The 21137-nt window shown below is 48.2% G+C and overlaps 9 protein-coding genes across 9 annotated transcripts; 3 read left to right on the forward strand and 6 right to left on the reverse strand.

The window, feature by feature from the left end:
* Positions 1-248: 248 nt before the first annotated feature.
* Positions 249-1538, reverse strand: BKA55DRAFT_655712 (nucleotide-diphospho-sugar transferase). The gene is made up of 3 exons (XM_046197427.1): positions 1257-1538; positions 1125-1205; positions 249-1069 (listed from the first exon to the last, which is right to left on the reverse strand). The coding sequence occupies exons 1-3, from the start codon at positions 1509-1511 to the stop codon at positions 329-331; spliced, it is 1077 nt and encodes a 358-aa protein (XP_046042440.1). The 5' UTR covers positions 1512-1538; the 3' UTR covers positions 249-328.
* A 1706-nt stretch (positions 1539-3244) lies between these two features.
* Positions 3245-4111, reverse strand: BKA55DRAFT_545964 (uncharacterized protein; the record flags this gene model as incomplete). The annotated part of the gene is made up of 1 exon (XM_046190864.1): positions 3245-4111. One exon carries the CDS (start codon positions 4109-4111, stop codon positions 3245-3247), a length of 867 nt encoding a protein of 288 aa, XP_046042441.1.
* Positions 4112-4220: 109 nt separating this feature from the next.
* On the forward strand, positions 4221-4619 carry BKA55DRAFT_697218 (uncharacterized protein; the record flags this gene model as incomplete). The annotated part of the gene is made up of 1 exon (XM_046200347.1): positions 4221-4619. One exon carries the CDS (start codon positions 4221-4223, stop codon positions 4617-4619), a length of 399 nt encoding a protein of 132 aa, XP_046042442.1.
* Positions 4620-4678: 59 nt separating this feature from the next.
* Positions 4679-5920, reverse strand: BKA55DRAFT_584535 (uncharacterized protein). The gene has a single exon (XM_046194342.1). It carries the CDS (start codon positions 5913-5915, stop codon positions 4743-4745), a length of 1173 nt encoding a protein of 390 aa, XP_046042443.1. The 5' UTR covers positions 5916-5920; the 3' UTR covers positions 4679-4742.
* Positions 5921-6982: 1062 nt separating this feature from the next.
* Positions 6983-7698, forward strand: BKA55DRAFT_697220 (uncharacterized protein; the record flags this gene model as incomplete). Its single annotated transcript, XM_046200348.1, has 2 exons — positions 6983-7391; positions 7454-7698. 2 exons carry the CDS (start codon positions 6983-6985, stop codon positions 7696-7698), a joined length of 654 nt encoding a protein of 217 aa, XP_046042444.1.
* A 544-nt stretch (positions 7699-8242) lies between these two features.
* Positions 8243-9718, forward strand: BKA55DRAFT_545967 (kinase-like domain-containing protein; the record flags this gene model as incomplete). Its single annotated transcript, XM_046190865.1, has 3 exons — positions 8243-8460; positions 8510-9066; positions 9123-9718. The coding sequence occupies 3 exons, from the start codon at positions 8243-8245 to the stop codon at positions 9716-9718; spliced, it is 1371 nt and encodes a 456-aa protein (XP_046042445.1).
* Positions 9719-9804: 86 nt separating this feature from the next.
* BKA55DRAFT_599339 (uncharacterized protein) lies at positions 9805-13151 on the reverse strand (the record flags this gene model as incomplete). The annotated part of the gene is made up of 4 exons (XM_046196383.1): positions 9805-10970; positions 11015-12321; positions 12369-12781; positions 12846-13151. 4 exons carry the CDS (start codon positions 13149-13151, stop codon positions 9805-9807), a joined length of 3192 nt encoding a protein of 1063 aa, XP_046042446.1.
* Positions 13152-13835: 684 nt separating this feature from the next.
* BKA55DRAFT_545969 (uncharacterized protein) lies at positions 13836-17265 on the reverse strand (the record flags this gene model as incomplete). Its single annotated transcript, XM_046190866.1, has 2 exons — positions 13836-16804; positions 16890-17265. 2 exons carry the CDS (start codon positions 17263-17265, stop codon positions 13836-13838), a joined length of 3345 nt encoding a protein of 1114 aa, XP_046042447.1.
* A 644-nt stretch (positions 17266-17909) lies between these two features.
* BKA55DRAFT_214365 (cation efflux protein) lies at positions 17910-20018 on the reverse strand. The gene is made up of 4 exons (XM_046185178.1): positions 19706-20018; positions 19548-19631; positions 19075-19477; positions 17910-19024 (listed from the first exon to the last, which is right to left on the reverse strand). The coding sequence occupies exons 1-4, from the start codon at positions 19826-19828 to the stop codon at positions 18378-18380; spliced, it is 1257 nt and encodes a 418-aa protein (XP_046042448.1). The 5' UTR covers positions 19829-20018; the 3' UTR covers positions 17910-18377.
* Between the last annotated feature and the right edge of the window lie 1119 nt (positions 20019-21137).

Below are 21137 nucleotides of genomic sequence, written 5' to 3' on the forward strand. Positions count from 1 at the left end.
TGACTATACTAAAGAATGATGACCTAATAACCCCAAATTCTTTATGTTCTACTTTACGTCCTTTACAGAATGTTCAGAATCAGACAGCATGTCTCTAATATCCACTCAAAAGTCAAATTGGTCGCGAGGTGGATCTGCGGCCGAGTTTCTATCGGGTATTCCTTTGAGCAGTACAGCCCTTAGGCAGGTCACTGTTAAATACGCATGAATACGATGGGTCTTATTAATAAAAAGGTATCATATAGTAATTAACTTTAAGGAGTTATTATAATATTTCCTAATTCGTTTTTATAGATATATAGACCAAGACTAGGCTATACCTTCTGCTTTACTTATACAGAATTCCACATTCCTGATCCTTTAAACGATCATAATCCTCATAGAATCCAGTCCACATAACTCGATCAGCGCATTTAGGCCTGTCATCCCTGCTGGGCTCATCCTTTGGGCAGTCAGGAAGTGCATCTTTCCACTGCTTCTCTGTGCGATGTTTCCATGGTTTCGGCAATGGCCAGTCGCTAAAGTGCACAAGAGATGCCCGCGATACCTCAGCCATGGCATTCCACTCCTCGTCTTCATCAGGCGCCAAGTACTGGGAGTGATTTTTTGCACGAAACTCGCCCGTGAGCAGCGCGAGACGCCGATGCGGAAGAATCATGGCTGAGTCCCGGAACATATGGTTAATAACCTCCATGTCGAATTCACCGGATTGCAACGCCTCTTTGATAATCTTGTCGTAGCGAGCTTTGCTGGGCTCAAGGAGCATTACGTGGGAGCCAAGGACCTGTTTGGCGATATCGGTGTCTTTCTCATTAAGCCAGTACGCTCGCGGCACGGCGAGAGAGGCCATGGGGCTGAGAAAGTAGTAATCCATGGTATTTAACACCAGAGAGTCAGAGTCGAAGGCAAGAATGCGGGTCCATTCGGTAAGCGAGAATGACTGAAACTTTGTGAGGCTGTCTCGCCAAGTTGCGTCGCCCTTTGAGGTTGAAATCACGTCCATGGGCCGTAGATGAATGTGAGGATGCTCTCTGCGAATACTATCAATGGCCTTTGCTTGTTTGGACGTCTACAGTATGTGTTAGTAAGAGCCATTAGAAGCGGCCGCAGACGTCATCCTATACCCCTTCAGACCAATCCTTGGGGAAAATCAAGACCAAATCATGGCTGGCTCCGTACATGCGGAGAAGAGAAAAATTGATGACCTAAAACCAGAGTGAGCTCAGTCTTTATGCCTATTCTGTGACAACTCGTACTGCATTGCATAAATAATCGAGGTTTGTAGCATACTGTGCATACGCAAATTTTGGCTCAAGTTGTTCGGTAGACCATGAAGGTTCCTGCTGTAGCAGCGGGAACCATGTCTTGTTTTCCGAATTTGAAGACAGCGGGTTGACAGGATCAAAACGACCCGAAGGGATTAATAATGCAATGCTTACGACCAGGATAACGCTAGTGATAATGCATCCGAGGATAAACCGCAGCAGCCTTGGAGGAAAATTGAGCTGCATCGTTGAATTGAACGTGCAGGTCACACGTTGTTGGATTGAAATGAGGAAGTAGAGTTGAGGGGAAGCATGGCCAGGACCTTATCTTCATAGCGTGCATCCCCTCTTTTTTTTTTGGTATCATCTAATTTTCTGACCCCTGAGGTCTAATTATAGCCGCACTATTTCGGCCAAAAGAAATCCGCCTATTAAAAAGGACCTCTTTTAAAAAAGGACGCGTGTCGATGTTAACATTACATAACGTCGGCCACTCTACAACCGGCCAATTTCTTACAACACCAAGAAAATAATATAGATAATAATAATCTTTATAATCTTTGTTAATGTTATAGAGGTAGCGTTGGGAAAGTTAAGCGGGGCGCGATGTAACCTAAAACAGCGTAATAAACGAGACTACCATTGCGCAGAGTTTGCTTCCGAGCTCCCTCGGCGTATATCGACTCGCTGCCCTTCCGCACTATTGATAAGTATGCCCAGCTGCCTCCGTCTCGATCAGTAGTGTTACTAACTCCAACTTTCTTGCAGTTTGGAGCAAAGTGTTCGGGACGACATTCAATTTATCCACAATTCGGCTCTCGTAAAGCAGGAGCTAAAGGACCGAACCGTTGGTTTCATAGTCGACATAAAGACTGGGCAACTTTACCCAAGTCCAAGGAGTAGTGGGCAAAGCGCCACAGTAGATATCGTTCGGGATAGGGAGGGCTAAGTAAGATAAGTAAGCTGGTGTTGACGTCTACGTCCAAGCCGGACAAGGTCAATGAATCTTCGCAAGTGCTCCTGTAGGTGGTTCACACCAAGACTTTCGGCAGATGTCTGATGTTTGTAAATTAGCTGATTCGGTTTTAGCCACGCCGCAAGACATCAAGAAGTTCTCTCATGTTGTCACTGACGTAGCTATAGAAATTTAATAAATTTCTTGCTCTATGCCAATGTTAGTTCTCGACCTCCTTTCTGCTAAGCAACGAGAGACTGCCGAAAAGGGACTGCTCATCGGATAGCTCAGAACTTCCAGCTCGCATGGTGAAACTCCGCGATAGCACGGAGAGATCAAGGCCAGGCCATCTAATGCCTCTACGGCGCCTACCTCCCTATCCTCTGGAGCAAATACATGGTTGTTCAAGTGTCCACTAACTGGGTTAACTCCTACTCCCCTCGTAGTTAACCTCATGGCGATGGCCACAATGAAACCGTTGACCATAAGATCCAAGTGCATATATAGAGTGATTATCTTCGAGAGCGATGCAAAATCTAAACCCTGCGCCTGTGAAGTCTTACGTGCCATGATGAGAGTGATGACTTTAGATTCGCGGAAACCATCTGTCTCTTGGATAGCGGGGGAGATTGACGAAGACGTGTGGCAGGATGTAGGATGGAGTGAGGGTGGCCAAGCGATTAGCTAGTATCGTTTCGCCCACGGCGGTTCTCATTCTGCCGCCCTTTTTGGTCCACTAATAGAATCCTTTGCCGTCCACGGGGAATGTTCTTCTTCAATGAGCTTACCCAGATCCACTTCCAGTCTGAAACTTGAATATTGAGACATGGTATTGGAGAGGCCGTGCATTATGTAACAGGGCTTGTCCATAAAACAGTAACAATAGTAGCATTAATAGTCAACGCTACTTTCTACCTTCCATATACCAGTAATATCGAGTTAATTGCGAGTGGCGCCAATCTTGACTTGATCGAAATGTTGCTGTAATACCTTGACCTATAGATCTATTGGTACACAAAGTCCCTCAGTTTCCAACCCGAATGACAACCTTGCCAAAGTTCTTCCTCTCCCACTGATACTGGTAGGCCTCTTTGACCTCCTCAAAAGAAAAGATCTTGCTTTCAACTACCGGTCGCATCTTGATCGAGTCAATAGCACGGTTCATCTCCTCAAACTGCACCTGGGATCCGACAAAGATACCACGGACAATGCACAGATGACTGAGAGCTTCCATCAAGTCCGGCTGCTTGTCCGATGACGTGAGGAACCCAATGATGGTGATGACGCCGCCGAGTTTGATGCCCTTAAGCGACTGCGCAATACTGGCTGCGCCGCCAATCTCAAGAATATGGTCAAAGCGCAGTCCCTTTGGAGTCAGTGCCCGTGCGGCTTCGCCCCAGTTGGGTGTCTCGCGGTAGTTGGTGAGGTGAGAAGCTCCCAGCTTCTTGAGAGCGTCGAATTTGTCGTTTGAAGACGTAGTGGCCACAACGGTAGCTCCGGCGGCGACTGCAAACTGGATGGCTGCGAGACTCACACCGCCTGTACCTTGGGTTAGAACCCAGTCACCAGCCCTGACAGTCTTGGACTGCAGTCCATAAAGAGCATTCCAGGCCGTCAGAGGGACACAAGTCAAGGTGCTGGCTTCAATGGCACTCAGGGACTGCGGTGCCTGAACAAGACCATGTTCCGGGAAGACACCGTAGTTGCGCAGTGTGCCGTCAATAGCGCCTCCAAGGCCACTTCCTACTCCGTCGGGAGTGATCTCGCCCGCTTGGTGAAGTTCGTTGAAGAGGGTGCATACTCTGTCGCCCTTGGAGATCTTGGTGACCTTGGGGCCAACCGCCACGGCAATACCAGATGAGTCTGAGCCAGGGACAACAGGCAGGCTCATGTGGAAAGGATAAGGGCTGGCGCAGAAAATTCTGGATCGTAACAACTGCGGCAGTCTCGATAGCCTACCTAGTCAAGTTGCCGGAAACGTGCTACTCTTTGGAGCAGTAATGACGGACGCGACTTCATCGTGCCAATCATTCATTAGGGAGCTGAAACAGCGATCAGTTGACGACATCCAGATACATCTCGCATCCAAGGACCATCAAATTGGGTACCAGTTAGAGCGACAATATGTCTGGCCCCTAGCAAGGGTTCTGCTTCGTGTCGAAACCGACAAGCTCAGCCGGATATGCATAGCTTTTATCACTCGACAATGGCGTGTCCTCGAAAGGGGACACGAAACATGCCTTGCTGGGGCGACGTGCAAGAAGGTCAAGACCACGCAAACTAGTTCTCCGGCGGATTTCTGTCCTCGGAGCATTGAGCCCGCGTCATTCTTCAGCTGCTTCCATACAGCCAAGCGTCTCCAGTTTGATATTGCAGATCTTCAGAAAGATTTGGAATGATGGTTTCATCGTTAGAACACTGGTCTCTAGTTTGAATACTGGTCAGACCTTTCAGACATCAGTCACCTCTTTTTCCTCAATTATTATATAGTATGACCGACAGCTCAGTATTGCTAACGGCATTTATATTTCTCCTCCCATACATTCTATCAGACTCTTTGTTTCTTCTCGGATCTGCTTTACAATGCCGACAGCCTTCTCCTTTTTCTTGAGCATCCCCACCCCAGTTCCTGCCCAGATCGTATACGAATCCCTTACTACAGATTCCGAGCCTCCCTCGCCCCTATTTCGAGTGCTAAGGGCCAAACGGGCTTCCTGAATGCTCATTCCCCCTTCTTCTACGTTATCATACATGGCATTTCGTAAACACCTGCCATCATACATGTCTGGCCAGAAATTCCGTCCCCAGATATCGTCGAAAACTCGGGATCGGACAGTAGCCTCTCCTCCGTCACGGGCGGCAAGACATTCATCCACAACTTCATCAGCCACCTCGATTTCCTGGCATGCTAGAAAGCGCGTACCCATGACAACACCTGAAGCGCCCAGGGCGATGGCTGCTGCCACGCTCCGTTTGTCCATTATGCCACCGGCTGCTATCAATGGAATGCTGGATAGTCCTTGCTCGTGCAGTGCGTCCAAGGCTTCTGGTATCAGGGTGACGATGCTTGCTCCGTGTTTATGTCCATGGCCGCCGGCATCACAGCCCTGTAGTACAAGAGCGTCTGGTGCACAACTTGTCGCTGCCTCCAGAGCTGCCTTGACGCTTCCAACCTGGATCCACACTTTGGTATCAGGCGACACGGCGCGGATGTTCTCAGACCATGATTTGAACTCGTTGTCTGTCCCGAAGGAAAGCCACACCATCGCTGGCCTGTACTTGGCAAAGGTCTGGGTCCAAGGGCTGGCAGGTCCGCCAAAAGCAATGATACCAACGCCGACCGGAAGCACCTTGGACGTCTTATCGAATATCGAGGTCCCATGCAGCTTCTGTTTCGCCTGTTCTAGCTCCCTCTGCAGCATTCCCGGGCTGCCGGTGAAGCCGATCTGGCCAAGGCCTTCAGCCTGCGATACAGCTACGGCCAATTCATTTGTTGCGAAGCCGCTCATGGGTGCGCTTGAGATGAGTGGGTGCTCAACCCATGGGAGAGATTCCAACAACGTGGTGCGACGTTCCTTAGAGGAGCTCATGTTATGGAAATTATATAAAGTTGTTCGGGTAATCTGAGCAAGGAATTTAGTTTTAGATATAGCTTTTTGGCGAGTCCGTCTGGTGTGGCAAACGAGCGCAGACATGACAATTTTAATCAGCGAGATTTCGGGCGTATTATCAAATCGACCGCCGTAGTTTAAGTCTCAGTGATTAGTAATAATATGAAGCCAGCACTTTCGCACCGCGGAGAGATAGCGGAGACTTTCTCCGATCGTTTCCATTATCAAAGCGGCATCTTTCGGGAGAGGTGGGACTTAGTACCAAGCCATATTTGGCCTACTGTGCGCGGTACCAGTGTACTTAACCTCACTGACGTTAGGTGAGATCTGCTGCGAGGAGAGCATCCTCTGAGTAAGCTAGGCTTGTTTGTTTCTGCGCAACGTTTCTGACGAATCTGCAGCGGCGACTTTTCTTCTGTGACGCTCCGGGCGAACTGGCACGATTCGCATCGGGAGTATCCCGGAAGTCAAGACCATCTCAACCATGTTTTAATCCGTCATTGAGTCCTGAATATTCAGTTCAAAAGAGCGCGTTTAAAGATTATCAAACTATAATTTGCTACCCGCAATCCACCACAAGTGTCAAACATTGGACGCAAGTGACTCACCTATACTGATTCTTTATTTCTAACTGTTAAGAACGATAGCCTCTACCAAAGTAAGATTACATCTTCTGGCGCTGACAAGAGCTAACCATATGTCAGATGCCTTTTGAGTTTGAGGTTCCTGAGAAACAGTCGGTCAATGAGCCGTACTTTGATACTGGCAACTACCATATGCCTATCACTAACAAGCGCACGGAAGCTCAAGGATGGTTCAACCGCTGCCTAGTCTGGACTTACTCATTCAATCACGAAGAAGCATGTCGATGCTTCATGCAATGCATCGCCCACGATCCCGATTGTGCTATGGCCTATTGGGGATTCGCCCACGCTGCAGGAGCCAACTATAGCAAGACCTAGGCCATGTTTGACCGCGATGATCTTGTAAATGCTTTTCCAAAGTGTTATAAGGTTGCTCAAATCACGTTAAGCAAGACGGGTCATGTTTCGCCGCTGGAGAAGGCCCTGGTAGAGGCTTTGCACTAGCGGTATCCTTCCAGCGAAATTCCCGAAGATTTCGACCCGGTCAATAAGGCGTACGCTGATAACATGCGAGATGTGTACGAAAAGTATAAAGATCATCTTGATGTAGTGGCTTTGTTTGCCGATGCTCTTATGAACTGGAAGCCACAAAAGATGTTTGATGTCAAGACTGGCAAGCCCATTACCTCATCACCGGTATTTGAGGTATGTGCCATCTTGGAGAGTGGTATGGCTATGCCAGGTGGACGAAGACATGCAGGCATTCCTCATCTTTACATCCATCTTACGGAGAGATCAGACGAACCCGAGGCTGCCTTGCCAGCTTGCGACATCATCCGCGACCTGGTTCCCGATGCGGGCCATATGTCCCATATGCCGACCCATATCGATGTGCTTGTGGGCAAATATCGCCGCTCTATGGCATACAACCACAAGGCCACTCTCGCCGACGACCAGTACTTCGCTAAGCATGGCGGTCTGAACTTTTACAGCTTCTATCGGGAATCGCTTATGCCTCTCTCAATAAACTTAAGGAAGCTTACTCTCAGCGTGATCTTTTCCGGGAAGCCGCTAAGCGCGTACCAGTCTCTCGTCTCGACTATCCCAACCGTATAGTCGATGTGTTAAAGGTAGCCACTGCTATGTTGCATGGAGAGATTGAGTATCGACGTCAGAACTATCACGTTGCTTTCGAGGCACTCAGAGAGGCTATCAAGGCCGAAGACTCGCTGATGTACACGGAGCCTTGGGGTTGGATGCTCCCTGCCAGACATCCATATTGAGCGCTGTCTCTCGAGCAAGGCATGGTTGAACAGGCGGCGAATGGTTACGCAGAAGATCTTGGTCTACGTGAAGGCCTAACTCGCCGTCATCAGCACCCCAGAAACGTCTGGGCTTTGCATGGTTATTATGAGTGCCTTTTGCGTCTAGGAAGAGAAGTAGAGGCTGCTATTATCAAGAGCTTGCTAAAATCGGCCCTGGCCGAAGCCGATGTTTCTGTTGGTCGTCTTGCTTTCGCAGACTTGGCAACCCAAATGGTTGCATCGAGGATTTGAAGGATTGTAAAAAGGTCAACGCTTGGTTAGCACAGTATTAAGAGACTGTTGCAGCAAATACAAATACCATGTATACCAGAACCCGTATCTAGAAAGCCGCGATAATCTTACATAGTAGTCTTTCCACGGGTGTTTTTCTTGGTGAATCACATGCAAGGTATTAGGCAGCAACGGTACCCCGCTTCAATGCTTCTAGACCATCTACCATCTGTCATCGTTGAGCCTTGTGAGTTCTCCCACGCACGTCTTCTATATGCTGTGGCGCCGCAATATGTCCTCTCGCCCATCAACTCCACCTAGCAAGGATCCATGGGAAGATGAAGACTTCCGATTCAAGACGAACGGTACCGCTTGCGAATGGGGCGAGGCATATCATCCAGGTGGTTATCACCCTATCCACCTTGGCGACGTGATTCAAGGACGCTACCGTATTATTCGCAAGGTAGGATGGGGTCAGTACTCCACGGTCTGGCTTGCAGTTGACATGCAGTATGTTGGGGTCATAAGAACCTTATAGCTTACTGACTCCGTTGATTAGATTGAACCGCTATGTATCTCTGAAGATCACTCTTGCAAGACAGCCTCAAAATACGAGCAGAGAGGTGTCTCTTTATATATCTCACCTCCAAAATAGCTGCCCAGGCCTTGTAGCTCTGTATGACATAATTAAGATCAAAGGCCCAAACGGAGAACATGACGGCCTCATCTTTGAGCTCATGGGCCCAGATTTGATAACCATTCTCAAGACAAGGCCGGAATTCCAGATTGGCGAACCATGGGAAAGAAGATTCACTACGTCTTTTGCCAAAAAGGCGCTCCTGGGTACGGTACAGGCAATACACGGTCTCCATGAGCGCGGCATCATCCACGGGGATTTGCACACCGGTAACATCCTCAGTTGCATAGAGCCAGTTGAAGTCACCCCAAAGACAGAGCGAGAATTGAAGCAATCTGAAAGCGACGCGCGGCCGCTCAGACGAAAGGACGGAAAAAGGGATCTCTGGGCTCCATCATATCTTCTTGAGCCTCGGCCTTTGAATAACTACTTCTCGTACGACCTCGATCCGCTTATGAAGCTTGCTGACTTGGGCGGTGGTAAGCTCTCTACCTTGGAGCAGCGAAGATCGAGCATATCAATCTGACTTTTACAGCATTCACTGAAGAAGAACCTATAATGGGTCCTAAAGCTATCACCCCGGTTGGCCTTCGAGCCCCAGAGACGATTCTTAATGAACGTCTGGGCAAAGGCATTGACATATGGGCCATTGGCTGCCTGATATTCGAAATGATATTTGGCCGGCCTCTGTTCGTGGCAATCCAGTCCCTCGAGGGAGAGGACTACGATGAGACCTCCAATGATGAACATCTCATTCAGCTCTGGGAGGTTATTGGACCATTACCCAAACCTTTGCTTGAGAAATGGCGTCGAGCAGATCATTATTTTGATTCTAGCGGAAACAGACTCGAGATTAAGCCTCAAGAGGATGACTACTACATAAGTGGTGATGAAGATATAGGCTCGGGTGATGGGATGGGTGAAGACGAAAGCGATGGTCCTCCGCTCGCATATCTTGGCCAGTTTCTTTCTCTCGAGGACCAGGTTACGAAAGAAAGGCCAGATGATATCGGCGAGGCAGAGGCTAGAGAGATTTTGGAGCTGTTGCGGTGGATATTCCAGTATGATCCTGCTCGTCGGCCCTCAACTAGTGATGTCGTCAATCACCCTTGGCTCCGTTCAACGACATAGGCAAACGCACATAGGCAGATCACATTACAGTCGAACTAAATCTCGAATTACATTTGCTAGTGAGGATCTATCGTCCCTATAGCCTATTACTCTTTATCGAAAGTTCCTCCAACGATTCCTGGCGTGCTCACAAATGAGGTACCGTTATACTTGCCTATCTCATCCCGTCCAAGCAAGAAGCTCTCAGGCGGTCCAAGATAAGACTGTCTAACACCACCAAGATCAACCACAATCTTCTGAATCAAGATATTCGGCAGTAGAGCCCAGATCCTCAGCTTGTAAGCTCCCTCCTTGGGAACGTCGAAGGACGAAGTGGTGTAGTTTCCGTACAAGCCCCAGACGGCGTTTCCAACGGCGTAACCCCATCCATCAGGCATATTGGTGCCCTTGTTAGGACCAATGGGTGTGACGATAGTTGGTTTTGGCTGTTTCTTATCGGCTGGGAAGAGAGTGATGCCGTACTGGAGAGGGTTTCGGTCGCCGAGGTAGTTGGCACCTGGGGACATGAAGACTGTCACGTTGACGGCTGAGTTGTTGCTGAAGAGGTACATGTCGTACTCCAGAGCAGGACCCTCGCCAACCTCGAGCTTCTCCGTGTTGAGAGGGTACAGGCCCATACCGGCAAGAGTACGGCCGTAGTTCTTGATGGTATGATACTCAAGAGAAGAGTTGTCAGAGTCTCCTTCGTGGATCTTCTGATAGTGCGATGCTTCGATAGAAACATGTCCATCAGACTCAACGAATCCCTCCTCAAAGCTATCAGGAACCTCTCGGTTGATAACCGTCACGACCAGCTTTGGCTCGTCACCCGCATACTTCTCAAACCCGCGGCAATCGCTCGTGATGTTGATCATGACTTCTGTCGTGTTAGGTGCCTGGGGAGCATTTTCCCAGTCAACTGTGATGTAAACACGGCTATCGGTACCGTTGTTACCACCAACTGTACCGTTGTACTGAGAGAGCTGGATAAAGTCCTCCCATGGTGCTGCGCGCCAGTTGCAGCCCTTGTTTCCACGGTGGAAGACATCGAAATATCGGGACTGGGCTCCGTGGGGCTCCAGAGGAGGGAGTTCGAGGCTGTTGGAAGATAGGGAGTGCCATCGGCTGTCGCCCTGGATAGTGGCGTTTGAACCCTCAACACCAACTCCATATTGGCCGCCCAGTGATGGCCAGACGTCCTGGACGAATCGGAGATCGGGGAGGGTGTTTCTCATAGGTTGTTGCCAGTATCCATCATAGCCCAAGTGAGTTTCTGAAGGGGTCAGTAGTGTTCATATCAGGAAGGGAGTAACTTACGATCAAGCATATGTGCCCACTTGCCATCAAGCAACTCGTTCCATCGCTGCGTCAAGTTCGAATCCTTGTACATCAAATCCACCGACTTCCAGATAACATCATTAGCGGAGTTTCGCTTCTGTCCAGCGTACAATTGGTTCCTCGCGCCGTAGATCTGGATCTTGTTCACAATCTCACCGCCAAGAACAGGGTGAAGCAGCATCTCGAAGAAAGCGGGCTGATACTCTGAGTCAAGCTTGTCATAGACAGCCTGGGTATCTTCCTTCAAAGTGGCCCACTGCTCAAGAATGGCTTCGGCTTCGTGGTAGTTGATGACGGAATAGACCTGGGGCTCGAGTAACTCGAACTTCCGGCGGGCAGCGTACATGCCATACCGTGTCATAATGTCTGTGATGGCCTCGACGTGTTCACTGCCGAATTCGCGCTCAACCCAAGCTTCAACCCACTTGGTTGTACCCTCCTTCTCCCACTTCTCAGTATCGTAGGCAAGGTCCATGAAATGGCTGATGGGGATCTCCTTTGGCTTGAGATCACCTACGTTGACGATCCAAATGCGACGGGCATTTCGGTGGTAGGCTAGAGTCATCTGCTCGGTTGTCTTTTCGAGTTGGATGGTGTTGATCCACTTGTAGTTTCTGGGGTCACCGACGTAGTCGAAGTGGTAGTAAACACCAGCACCACCAGAGCGGTCCGTCTCGTTGGCGAGAGGGAGACGGCGGATGTTGCCCCAGTTGTCGTCAGCCCAGAGGAGAGTAATGTCCTCGGGAACGACCAGGCCGCGCTCTTGGTAAGACTGAACCTCCTTGTAGAGACACCACAGAGATGGGACTTCAGTCAAGTTCTTGACCTTGAGACCTTCCTTGAGGATTTCCCGCTGGTTGTCGACAAGAGTCTCGAGCATTTCAACAATACCGTCAATGCCAAGATCACCTTCGATAGCTGTATCACCTGTTCCTCTCATGGCCATAGTCCAAAGACTGTTTCGGGCATATGGCTTGGCCCTGGAAACACCATAGCGGAAGTACTCGTCGATAGTCTCGTTGTTGGTCTTGTACTGCCACTCACCCTCGTAGAAAGTTCGGAACTCGTTCTGTGCTCGCATCATGGGCTCAGTGTGAGATCCACCGAGAACAATCTCGTAAGCATCGAGGAGCGGCTGGTTGAGAGGGTCATCAATGTAGACCATGCTACCCCAGACAGTGGGCCAGAGGTAGTTGGCTCGAAGGCGGAGCAGCAGTTCCGAGACGAGGGCGTAAAACTCATGGTTGTAAGGAGCCTTGTTGTTCCAAGTTGCGTCCCAGCGTGAACTGTCCAGATTAGCATTGACTCTCATAGAGAAACGTGGCTCTCTTACCCAACCCAGCTGGAAAGTCCAGGCTGCTCATCGTTGAGGAAGATACCGCGGTACTTGACTGAAGGAGACTTTTGAACCTTGGGCTCGGAGAGCACAAAGATCTCATCTCGTTTGCGGATCGGCACATCTGCCCACCAGTACCAAGGACTCACGCCGATCTGCTCGCTGATATCGTAAATACCGTAGATTGTACCTCTGGGGTCACTTCCAGCGATGACTAGGGCTTGGGCAGTGCCCTTAATGGGATCTTTGACAAGCTGGCTGACGAAAGACTCCCATTTGCCTTTAATCTTGCTAATATCAAGTGAGCCATCTTTGATGAGCTTGTCAATGAGCTCAGAGTGGCCAATTGTACCAACGATGATCTTGGTGTTGCCGGCATTAGGGTCTGAGTAGTTCGGGCCAGAGAAGTGCTGTTCATCAAGGGTGCGGTACTATATTCTTAGTAGAAGTCTCTGGAAGTTGGAAAGTACTCACATATGTGTTGTTCTTGACATCCACGGGCTTAAATTTATACTTGGCCGGGGATGAATTCCTCTTGCCGTTGCTCAGAGTGAAGTTTGTGCCAGTAACACGGCCAAAGTCAATGGCGAGATCACCAGCAGCGCGGATCACGCCCCAGTACTCATCCTTGGAAACACGAATCTGACCAGAACCGGCATCTCCACCAACGAGTTGAAAAGCGTCATCTGACTTGTTGAAGGCGACAATGGACTGTTGACCGAGACCTGCCGCCATTGGCAGCAGGCCCAGCAACGATAGGTACACCTGCGAGACCTTCATAGCTAAAGAACCCTGTTCAAAGTCTTCAAGCCATTGAAGCTGACACCTCATCTGAGCTAATAATATGCATCTTATACACATCTTCCGGGTAAATTCAGAGATCAACATTCGAGAAATTTAAGTTTAGGCACTATCGTGGTTCATGTAAGTGGGACATTTTCGTTGACAAGATGGGGTATGATCATCGCAGCGTAGCATTGTGCCCCGCCAAACCAGGTTCATTAGCCATGAGGCCGGCTGTAGTCGAGGTCACACTGCTTAGTCCGGGGTACGAGCCAATTGGAAGTGTGAACACAATTTACCCAAGGAGATCAGGCCAGGCCCCGGTTGACAGCAGCAAACGTCTTGTCCCGAATGCTAAATAGGTCAAGGTAATAACCCCGCTGCTCGACGAGAGGTCTTTATTTGTGGAATTATAATGATGCACGAGTGAAAGTGGTGTCATGGGCATGAACGGAGATCGCATGTTGAGTAGATCATGCTTATGTTAGACTTTTCTGGCAGTTGGGATGAAATTAGATGACCAGCTATGTTTCATTCAAGGCTTGAGACGGAGTATGTCACACCCTTTCACGACTGTCTCCACGAATAACTCAGAAACAGCGACTCAGAATCTTGATAACTTCTAAAGCCTGACAGCCTCTCAGCTTTAATGATTTGAACTCTCATATTCCGGGTAGATCCTCAAACAATAACGATTTCCCTATACATATCCCCATCCTCTTTCGATCCGCGCAAGAGATCCATTTTCACGCCACTCATATACCACTGGGATTTCGAAATGTACTGCTCCACGGCCTTCCATGACTCAGCCTCCTGTCTCCAGCGTTGAATGAAAGGCTCGCCGCAATTGGATGGCTGATCATAGGCAAGCAGTTCTTCCAAATCTCTGTCTTCAGATTTCGTTGGTTGATGTGCGTCCTCAGTGTCGTTGAATAGAAAAGCAAATACCCTCTCTGCAAGCCTTCGTCGCCGAATTTCGGACTGGATGAGGTCAGGCAATCTCGGCTTTTCATACAATACCTGCGGCTGTGGATGTGAAAGGGACTCTACGCCCTTGGACCGTTCTAAGGGAGGCTCTGGTGTTTTCGGCACGATAAACAACCCGTGATACTTGATTTTGTTCAAGCAGTAATCCCCATGATAAGTACCGCTATTTTCTTCTTTAACCAGCAACCGCGGCCTCTCATCATACCCTTTCGACGGTATTTGCCGTACTGGCTTCTTAAACGATCGTTGTGTCAGCCAATCAAGGAACTTGGTCCATTGTTCCTCAATCCTCTCATCGGTGAGAAGCCCTTTTCCAACGACTTGGCAAGCCTTATTGATACTGCGGTTGAACCTCCAGAAAAAAGCACGTGCCAACTCGGCGCCGATTCTATTACGAGGAACTCCACGAACCCTATTGATGAAGGTTGAGTATGAACGAAAGACAAACAGCCAAAGGAGTTCGAACTGTTCACAGTATATAAGCTCAAAAAACTGATTGAGGGATGCTTCGGTGCTGGATGAGGAGGATAGCGCTTTAATATAGTGATCAAAGTTATCATCCAGCCACTTATGAGCTTCGTCAAGTTGGCCTTGTGTTACAAATCCCACTTCCCAAATCAGTGGGACATCCATTCTCAATCCATATCTCAGCTTATCATAGCTCGGTGACATTGGCCTAGAAAGCCAATGCAAGAAAATAGCCCACTCCTTCTCTTTGAAGTCGAGGCGATAAGAGGTCTTTAAATCGTAGGAGACGACGAGCTTCTCATCAGCTAGCGGTTCCTGCGGGAAGCGCTCTAGTGCCAATCTCTGTAGCTGTCGGATACCATTCTCAAGTTCGAGATCAAGCGAAAGCGTAATATGGCTCTTGATATCCGTGATCAAATGTAGGGGGGGCAATGGGATGTTCCTGGAAGCACAGGCCGCGAGCAATGGGTATTCGGTATGTAGGTCGATTGGCCCACCCATGAGAGTTTCTCTTGATTTGGGTTTTCTTCCAAACCAAGAGAAAGACACTGGAAGCCACATCGACTGTCCCAGTGGAGGTTGGGTGGACGTTCCTTGCAATGATTCTAGGCTTCTATAGCCTGGAAGCAATTTCCTGATCACGGATCTGCGTTCCTTATGTTGCACAACTAATAGTTCATCCGCTTGCTGCCATCTCTTATAGGTTTTCATCCATTGGCGCTGAAAGAATTTCGTCAATCGGTCTTTGTCTTTGTTGTAATTGTTCATGGCATGTCGCTCTTCCGTAGCCAGATCACGCGATTTTTTCAGGAAATGGGCTTTTCTGACTACCCTCTGAAGAAACGCTTGAGTTTCGAGTTTCCTCTGCCTTCGAAGAGCCAACCAACAGATCTGTGTAGTCTCCCAAGTCGCAAAGTCAGACCAAAACCGTCTTTCCCCGAGCGACAAAAGCCACGCCCAGTCCTGAAGATATCTGATGGCATCTAGTTCTATCGGCGGATGTTGACCGTTCAATAACAACGAGTACCCGCAAAGACCAATAAAAATATAGATGTCGGGGTCTGCTTTCTCTCGAAGGATTAGACAGAATTCGCATCCAGAGAGACGGAAGATACGATCATTCGGTTCGCATTTGCGCAGGACCTCGGGGGTTAGTGAAACCCGAATACATCCAGCTTCTACAATAATCAGTCCATTAGTGCTCGACCGGAACCCACAGGAGAGGTATGGGGCCAATGTGTCGATCTTGGCGGCCAGAACACACAAAGAGCCAGTTTGGCGATGGACCCGGAATCTCCCATCGCCCTTTGGCAGGGACTTCATGGGAAAGTCAAAACAACTGCTCCACTGCCGTTGGTACGGCTGTTGACTCTTTACGCTCCAATCTGGAACCCATGATGGGAGGCCAATCATCGAGCGGCCATGGGTCGCCATATCAAGTAGTCGCCCAGCCACTTCGTGGTTTTCATCCGTTACAAGGCTGGAAGCCAATCCTGTATACACAGCTTGAGGCGAGAGCTTGTAGTCCGGCTCCAGAGGGCTCTTCCAGAGCCCAAGTAAGGCGAAGATCTTGTCCCTTGGATCCGAAGCATTGCAGTCACGCGTATCCCCCAGCAGGGTCAAGAACCCATGAGCATCATCGATCTGCCGGGGAGAACCAAAGTGCCGCATCCATCTCTTACTAGGCAAGCCCCACAGGTTCCTGTGGAAAAAACTCCAGTGCATGGCTTGACGGTCATACAAAACGAGCGCCTGCTTCGCAGATGCGATCTCTTGTACCACCCATATACGCGAGAAATATGAGTTGCCACTCAGAATCTCGGGATCATGCGTAAATTCCGAGCCGCTCCCAGCATCACCTATCCCCAAGTATATCAGAACACGGCTGGCAGTCGAGTAAATCTCTCTCATCATGCCGACTTGATGAGTCCTTTCGGAAACATCAGACTGGTTGATACAGATTGCGTCAACCCATAGGCACCTATCTTGATCGTCAAGTCGACAGTTTTGTAAATGCATCAAAGCAGTTCTCAGTGATTGGTAGTATATCCCAACGATTTCCGATGAATATGACGTGGTCCTTTTCCCGCTTGCCATTTCCTTTGGCCCAGGTATATGAAACTGCTTCATATGATGTAGGATTTTTCTTTCCTTCTGACGATACCATTTCTGGCTCTTCTTGTTCTGCACCCTGGCTCTGGAGGTTCACAGTTTCAAAGTCTCCGTGCAAGCAATTCCCAAAGTGCCCTTTGTACAATCGCAAAACACGTATCTTTGTACCATCTAGCGACTCATATGAAGTGTTGCTTACTTGCGAAGATGGAGATTGAGATGACTTGGTAATGGAGGAGCAAGGCATGTGCTTGTCTGGTCCCTTATCGCACCATCCTTGGTCTACCTGTGAAACCAGAGCCTTGTGCAACAAGCCATTAGGATCATGGCGGTAGGCGTAATCCTGATATGACATCGATGGTGGCCAGTTCAACTGCATAGCAGACCGCTTTCCCGGTGATGGAATCTGAAGTTCATCGTTGTGTTTGTTGTCCGCTCTATCAGAAGGGCAAATTCCTCCGCAGTTCATACATGTTGGAACATCAAGTCCTGGAAAGATGGCAATGTCGGGCTTTTTACATTGTGCTGTGTGCCAGTTGTCCATATTGGGTAAGAGTCCTGGCGTCGTAAAACGAGACTGCCGGCTTAGGGGATAGTTCGAAGATTAGCAGCGAGCGCGACGACCTTAAAGTGAATTGCGCCCACATAGAATTCTGTTGTTGGAGGGAGATATGGCCATTTTTGTAGGTACGTCAGCTATACGTACATGAAGAGAGAAAAGTGTAATTAAACACTGGCCAGCTCAACCAGCTGTGATCAGTCAATTGCGCCCAGGAATTACAGTAAGTAAGCAGCCAATATTGCGCCTCTAATCTAAGTCCGACATATTATTGGCCAAATGCTTGAAAATCGAAACCACTTAGCCTAATTCAGATAATGTTGCTTTGCGCCCATAAGCCTCTATCAACACGATCTAATCCACACGTTCTGTGTAATAACACTTAGCTAATTGGAGGTGCTAAGATGTTTCACATGTAATTTATCAGACTTAGTTTATTCTACAATACGATGCCGGGCCGACCTTTACCCAAAGTGTAGCCAGTAAGGTAGGTTAATAAAGAGTGCATCGCGCTGTTTACGAAATGTAATCCGCCCCATAGATCCTTTCTCATTACCCTTTAAGGTGCTGTTAACTAAGGCCATACGTTAATAAATATTTCAACATTTAAAAAAAAACAAGGATAGCTTGTCAGAACCAGCGGGCTCGATTCCATGATTCGATATAGTAGGGAATGCCCATAAGCCCACAAACGCAAGTGAGGCGAGTCAAAACCATTCAATGACTAATCCATAATGCTTCAGAATGTTCCAGTATATCAGTAGTCCTTTCCCAGACTTGTTATAAAATTGATATTCAGTCATGTTCAATTCAATGCTCAATCATAACCCCCATTGACGAGCGTCTCCACAAATGACATAAGAACAGCGAATTGGAACCTTCAATAACTATTAAGCCATGACAGGTTTAGGATGCTGTGAAGTCCTATCTCTTAATCGCATGCTCGAAGGAGACCAATTTCCTTATATCTATCCCCAATTCATATCAAACAACCCAAGAGTTGAAATCTCAACCGGTTTATGTAACAAATAGTTATAAGGAACAATGGCAATAATAGATTGTATCTGAAAAGCCTAGATCTCTCGATGACATTAAGTCTAGAAAGACTTGGACTTGGTTTCCAGACTCGATGGCTGCTGCCAATTTCCTCCTTCCGTCTGTCCAGCCTGTAATAATGGGATAGTCTCAGTCTCGTCATGACAAAATTCGGGCTGTATCGTTGTAGAATGAGCTCCGTAGGTGCGTAGGACACGTCTGATTTGCCGCATAACTTCCATAAACCTTTCTCCGGCGGTTGCTCGTGATAGAGGGTGAACATGCATCGAGCAGATCAGCTTGTTCTCGTTCAACGCGAAAATATGGACATGATGAGCAGACACGACACCATCTATACTTTGAACAGCCTCTTTGACAACGTTGGTGTCAATAGTCGACGGTGTAGCTTGGAGGAGGATGGCAGAAGCTGCAACAATCAGCCGATAAGCAAAGTACATGCTTAGTAGGGCAATAGACATAGCAAGTGCTGGGTCGAGGTATTGTATGGACGCCACAGGCACTTTCCACACAAGTAACGCTGCAAGTGTGATGCAAATGTCCCCAAGGGCATTCGAGCTGTCCCAGAGAGACACTGTCCGGCTCCGAAGTGACACGGTGGCTTGCGGATCTGCGGATATAAGCCTTTCCCACAACGTGGAAATTAAGACTTTCCAAATATTGAAATAGTCCCGTACACGAGACAACGTCCCTGAAATTATGTCAACGCGATCAGCCAGAGAGATAATGACGAATACTTACTAAGAAATTCACCCATCCTTCTGTTAGCGATCTTGCTTTCATCCATATCCTTGTTGTTGTCGTTCGGGCCTGAAATGGTAGATAACGCAAAGCCATGATTTCCAAACTCACCACTTTCATCCTGCTGTCGCTGATCCCTTGTTTTATTGCTACGAGATGTTCGACCCTCCGACACAGAGGGTTTCCTGCCCATAGCTGATCCAACAGTGTAGCGTGCTTGCATAAACACTCGCGACACCAGGTTCAAAGCGAGACAAGAAGCTCCGGTAATGAAAATGACAAACGGCTCTGTCATTGGCTCTAAATCGATGAACTGAGATATGGCATCAATGACAATTGCGATGGAGAGCCCGAACAGGAGAGCCGCGCTTAACATTACAGTGACAATCTCTATCCTCACCAACTATGCACAAGAGTCAGTGTCAACTGATGGCTTAGGAGGTTCTTGGATAGAATCATGAGATGTATCATACACCAAAACTATACTTTGCGGTTGATGGCCGATGTACTACTTGGGCTGACCATCGTGCCATAACTCGGCTCACTATAACGTATATCTAAGCAGCACTCGTATCAGTTCATGATCCTCGGCTCTGTGGCCAGCAGAGCTAGGGGAATAAGGGAGTCATACACTCCGTAACGCATCAGCAACGAAAGCGGTCGAGTGAAAAGCAACGCCAACGGTGAGCTTTGCTAGTAGTTCCAGTATATCGACTACTAGCGCAGCTCCTGCCAGTTTATTGCTCTCTTCCATGAAGCTTGTGAGGTGCTCTTAGAGCGGTCTTACTTGCAATAGGCAAGCGACGTAAAAAAAAAAAAAGACAATAGGTATGTTTTTGTCGACAGCTGCAATGAGTTTTGAAGGACAAGTATTGGCTGGGGAAACGGTCATTGCTGTATATCCATGGCAAGGTAAATGATAGATTGAGATACAGCCCAGGCCAGCCGGGCTATGATCGGTCAATTTCGCCCAGGAAGTACAGTAAGCAAGCAGGCACTGCGAATCTGATCTGATTCAAACATGTCGTGGGCGCATATCATTGGCTAATTCAGATGACATTCCTTCGCGCCCAGCGAAGCCTCTACTAAGGAAACCCAGTGGGCATATTCGAACCTGCCAGACTCTTCACGATCGCATTGTGACGCCGACCCCCAAGTCTTGGAGCGGCTAGTATGTGAGCCTTTTCTTGCTAGAAGTCAAAAGCTGAATTAAAATTTCTGGCACACCAGCTAATTCAAATAATCATCCATAACCGACAACTCAATCTTAAATGAGGAGAATGGCCAATTGTTGCCCGAAGTTTAGCCGGCGGTGCTGCTGAAGAGCATTTCGCCATTGTCGGGATCAGTGGTTGTCCTGGAGGAAATAAAATCTTTGTCTAATGTGGGTTCAAATAATTCCAAGGAGGCCTGTGCTTTGAAATCTCCAGAGACTAGTAAACGATAACGAGACCGAATGATAACGACTGGCAGATTACGAGACAAACGATGACGATAACGAGACTGAAAAGCGAGACTGAACACCACGGAACTAAACGATGACGAGCGATAAGCAGGTCAAATAATCGGAGGTTACGGACTAATAAACTGCCGAGAGGAATGAGCGTTTGCCTGGTCTGAGAAATGGAGACCTTGACAGGGACGCACTAACAATTTCTCTCTGACGGATCATTGTATATCCGCTGCTCTGATGATTCAGGCTACCCTGCTGTGATAATTAATAACAGGCAATAATCCATTCTGCACAATTTAAATTAATTAATTAAATAAGCTCCTTGTATTTAGACATGATTTATATATCAAGTGTTCTCGACATTTCCAAAAGTCACTGCATGCGCTTCTGCTATCTCTACAAATTCTTTCGCAAAATGCCTCTGCAGGTATTCACCCCACCACGCATACCAAATGTAACTACGGCACCGTTGCCCAATTCGTGGATTGGCTCTTTTGTAAAATCTTATTGTAAAATAAAGCATACAATATGTTGAAAACATAATAACAGTTACGGTTGCTACGCCAATGCAGTTGTTCCTTGCCAATGCGACAATGCGTTGACAGAAGTC

The sequence above is a fragment of the Fusarium redolens genome, assembly GCF_020744475.1.
Source record: "Fusarium redolens strain MPI-CAGE-AT-0023 chromosome Unknown BKA55scaffold_26, whole genome shotgun sequence".
NCBI classification, from domain to species: Eukaryota; Fungi; Ascomycota; class Sordariomycetes; order Hypocreales; family Nectriaceae; genus Fusarium; species Fusarium redolens.

Coding starts and splice junctions, on each gene's coding strand:
- BKA55DRAFT_655712 (XM_046197427.1), bottom strand. CDS start 1,511: ATGCAGCTCAATTTTCCTCCAAGGCTGCTGCGGTTTATCCTCGGATGC. Junction 1,206..1,256: donor TCGATTATTTATGCAATGCA/GTACGAGTTGTC, acceptor CTCTGGTTTTAG/GTCATCAATTTTTCTCTTCT. Junction 1,070..1,124: donor CCAAGGATTGGTCTGAAGGG/GTATAGGATGAC, acceptor CACATACTGTAG/ACGTCCAAACAAGCAAAGGC.
- BKA55DRAFT_584535 (XM_046194342.1), bottom strand. CDS start 5,915: ATGTCTGCGCTCGTTTGCCACACCAGACGGACTCGCCAAAAAGCTATA.
- BKA55DRAFT_214365 (XM_046185178.1), bottom strand. CDS start 19,828: ATGGAAGAGAGCAATAAACTGGCAGGAGCTGCGCTAGTAGTCGATATA. Junction 19,632..19,705: donor TTGCTGATGCGTTACGGAGT/GTATGACTCCCT, acceptor AGTGCTGCTTAG/ATATACGTTATAGTGAGCCG. Junction 19,478..19,547: donor CCGCAAAGTATAGTTTTGGT/GTATGATACATC, acceptor TCTTGTGCATAG/TTGGTGAGGATAGAGATTGT.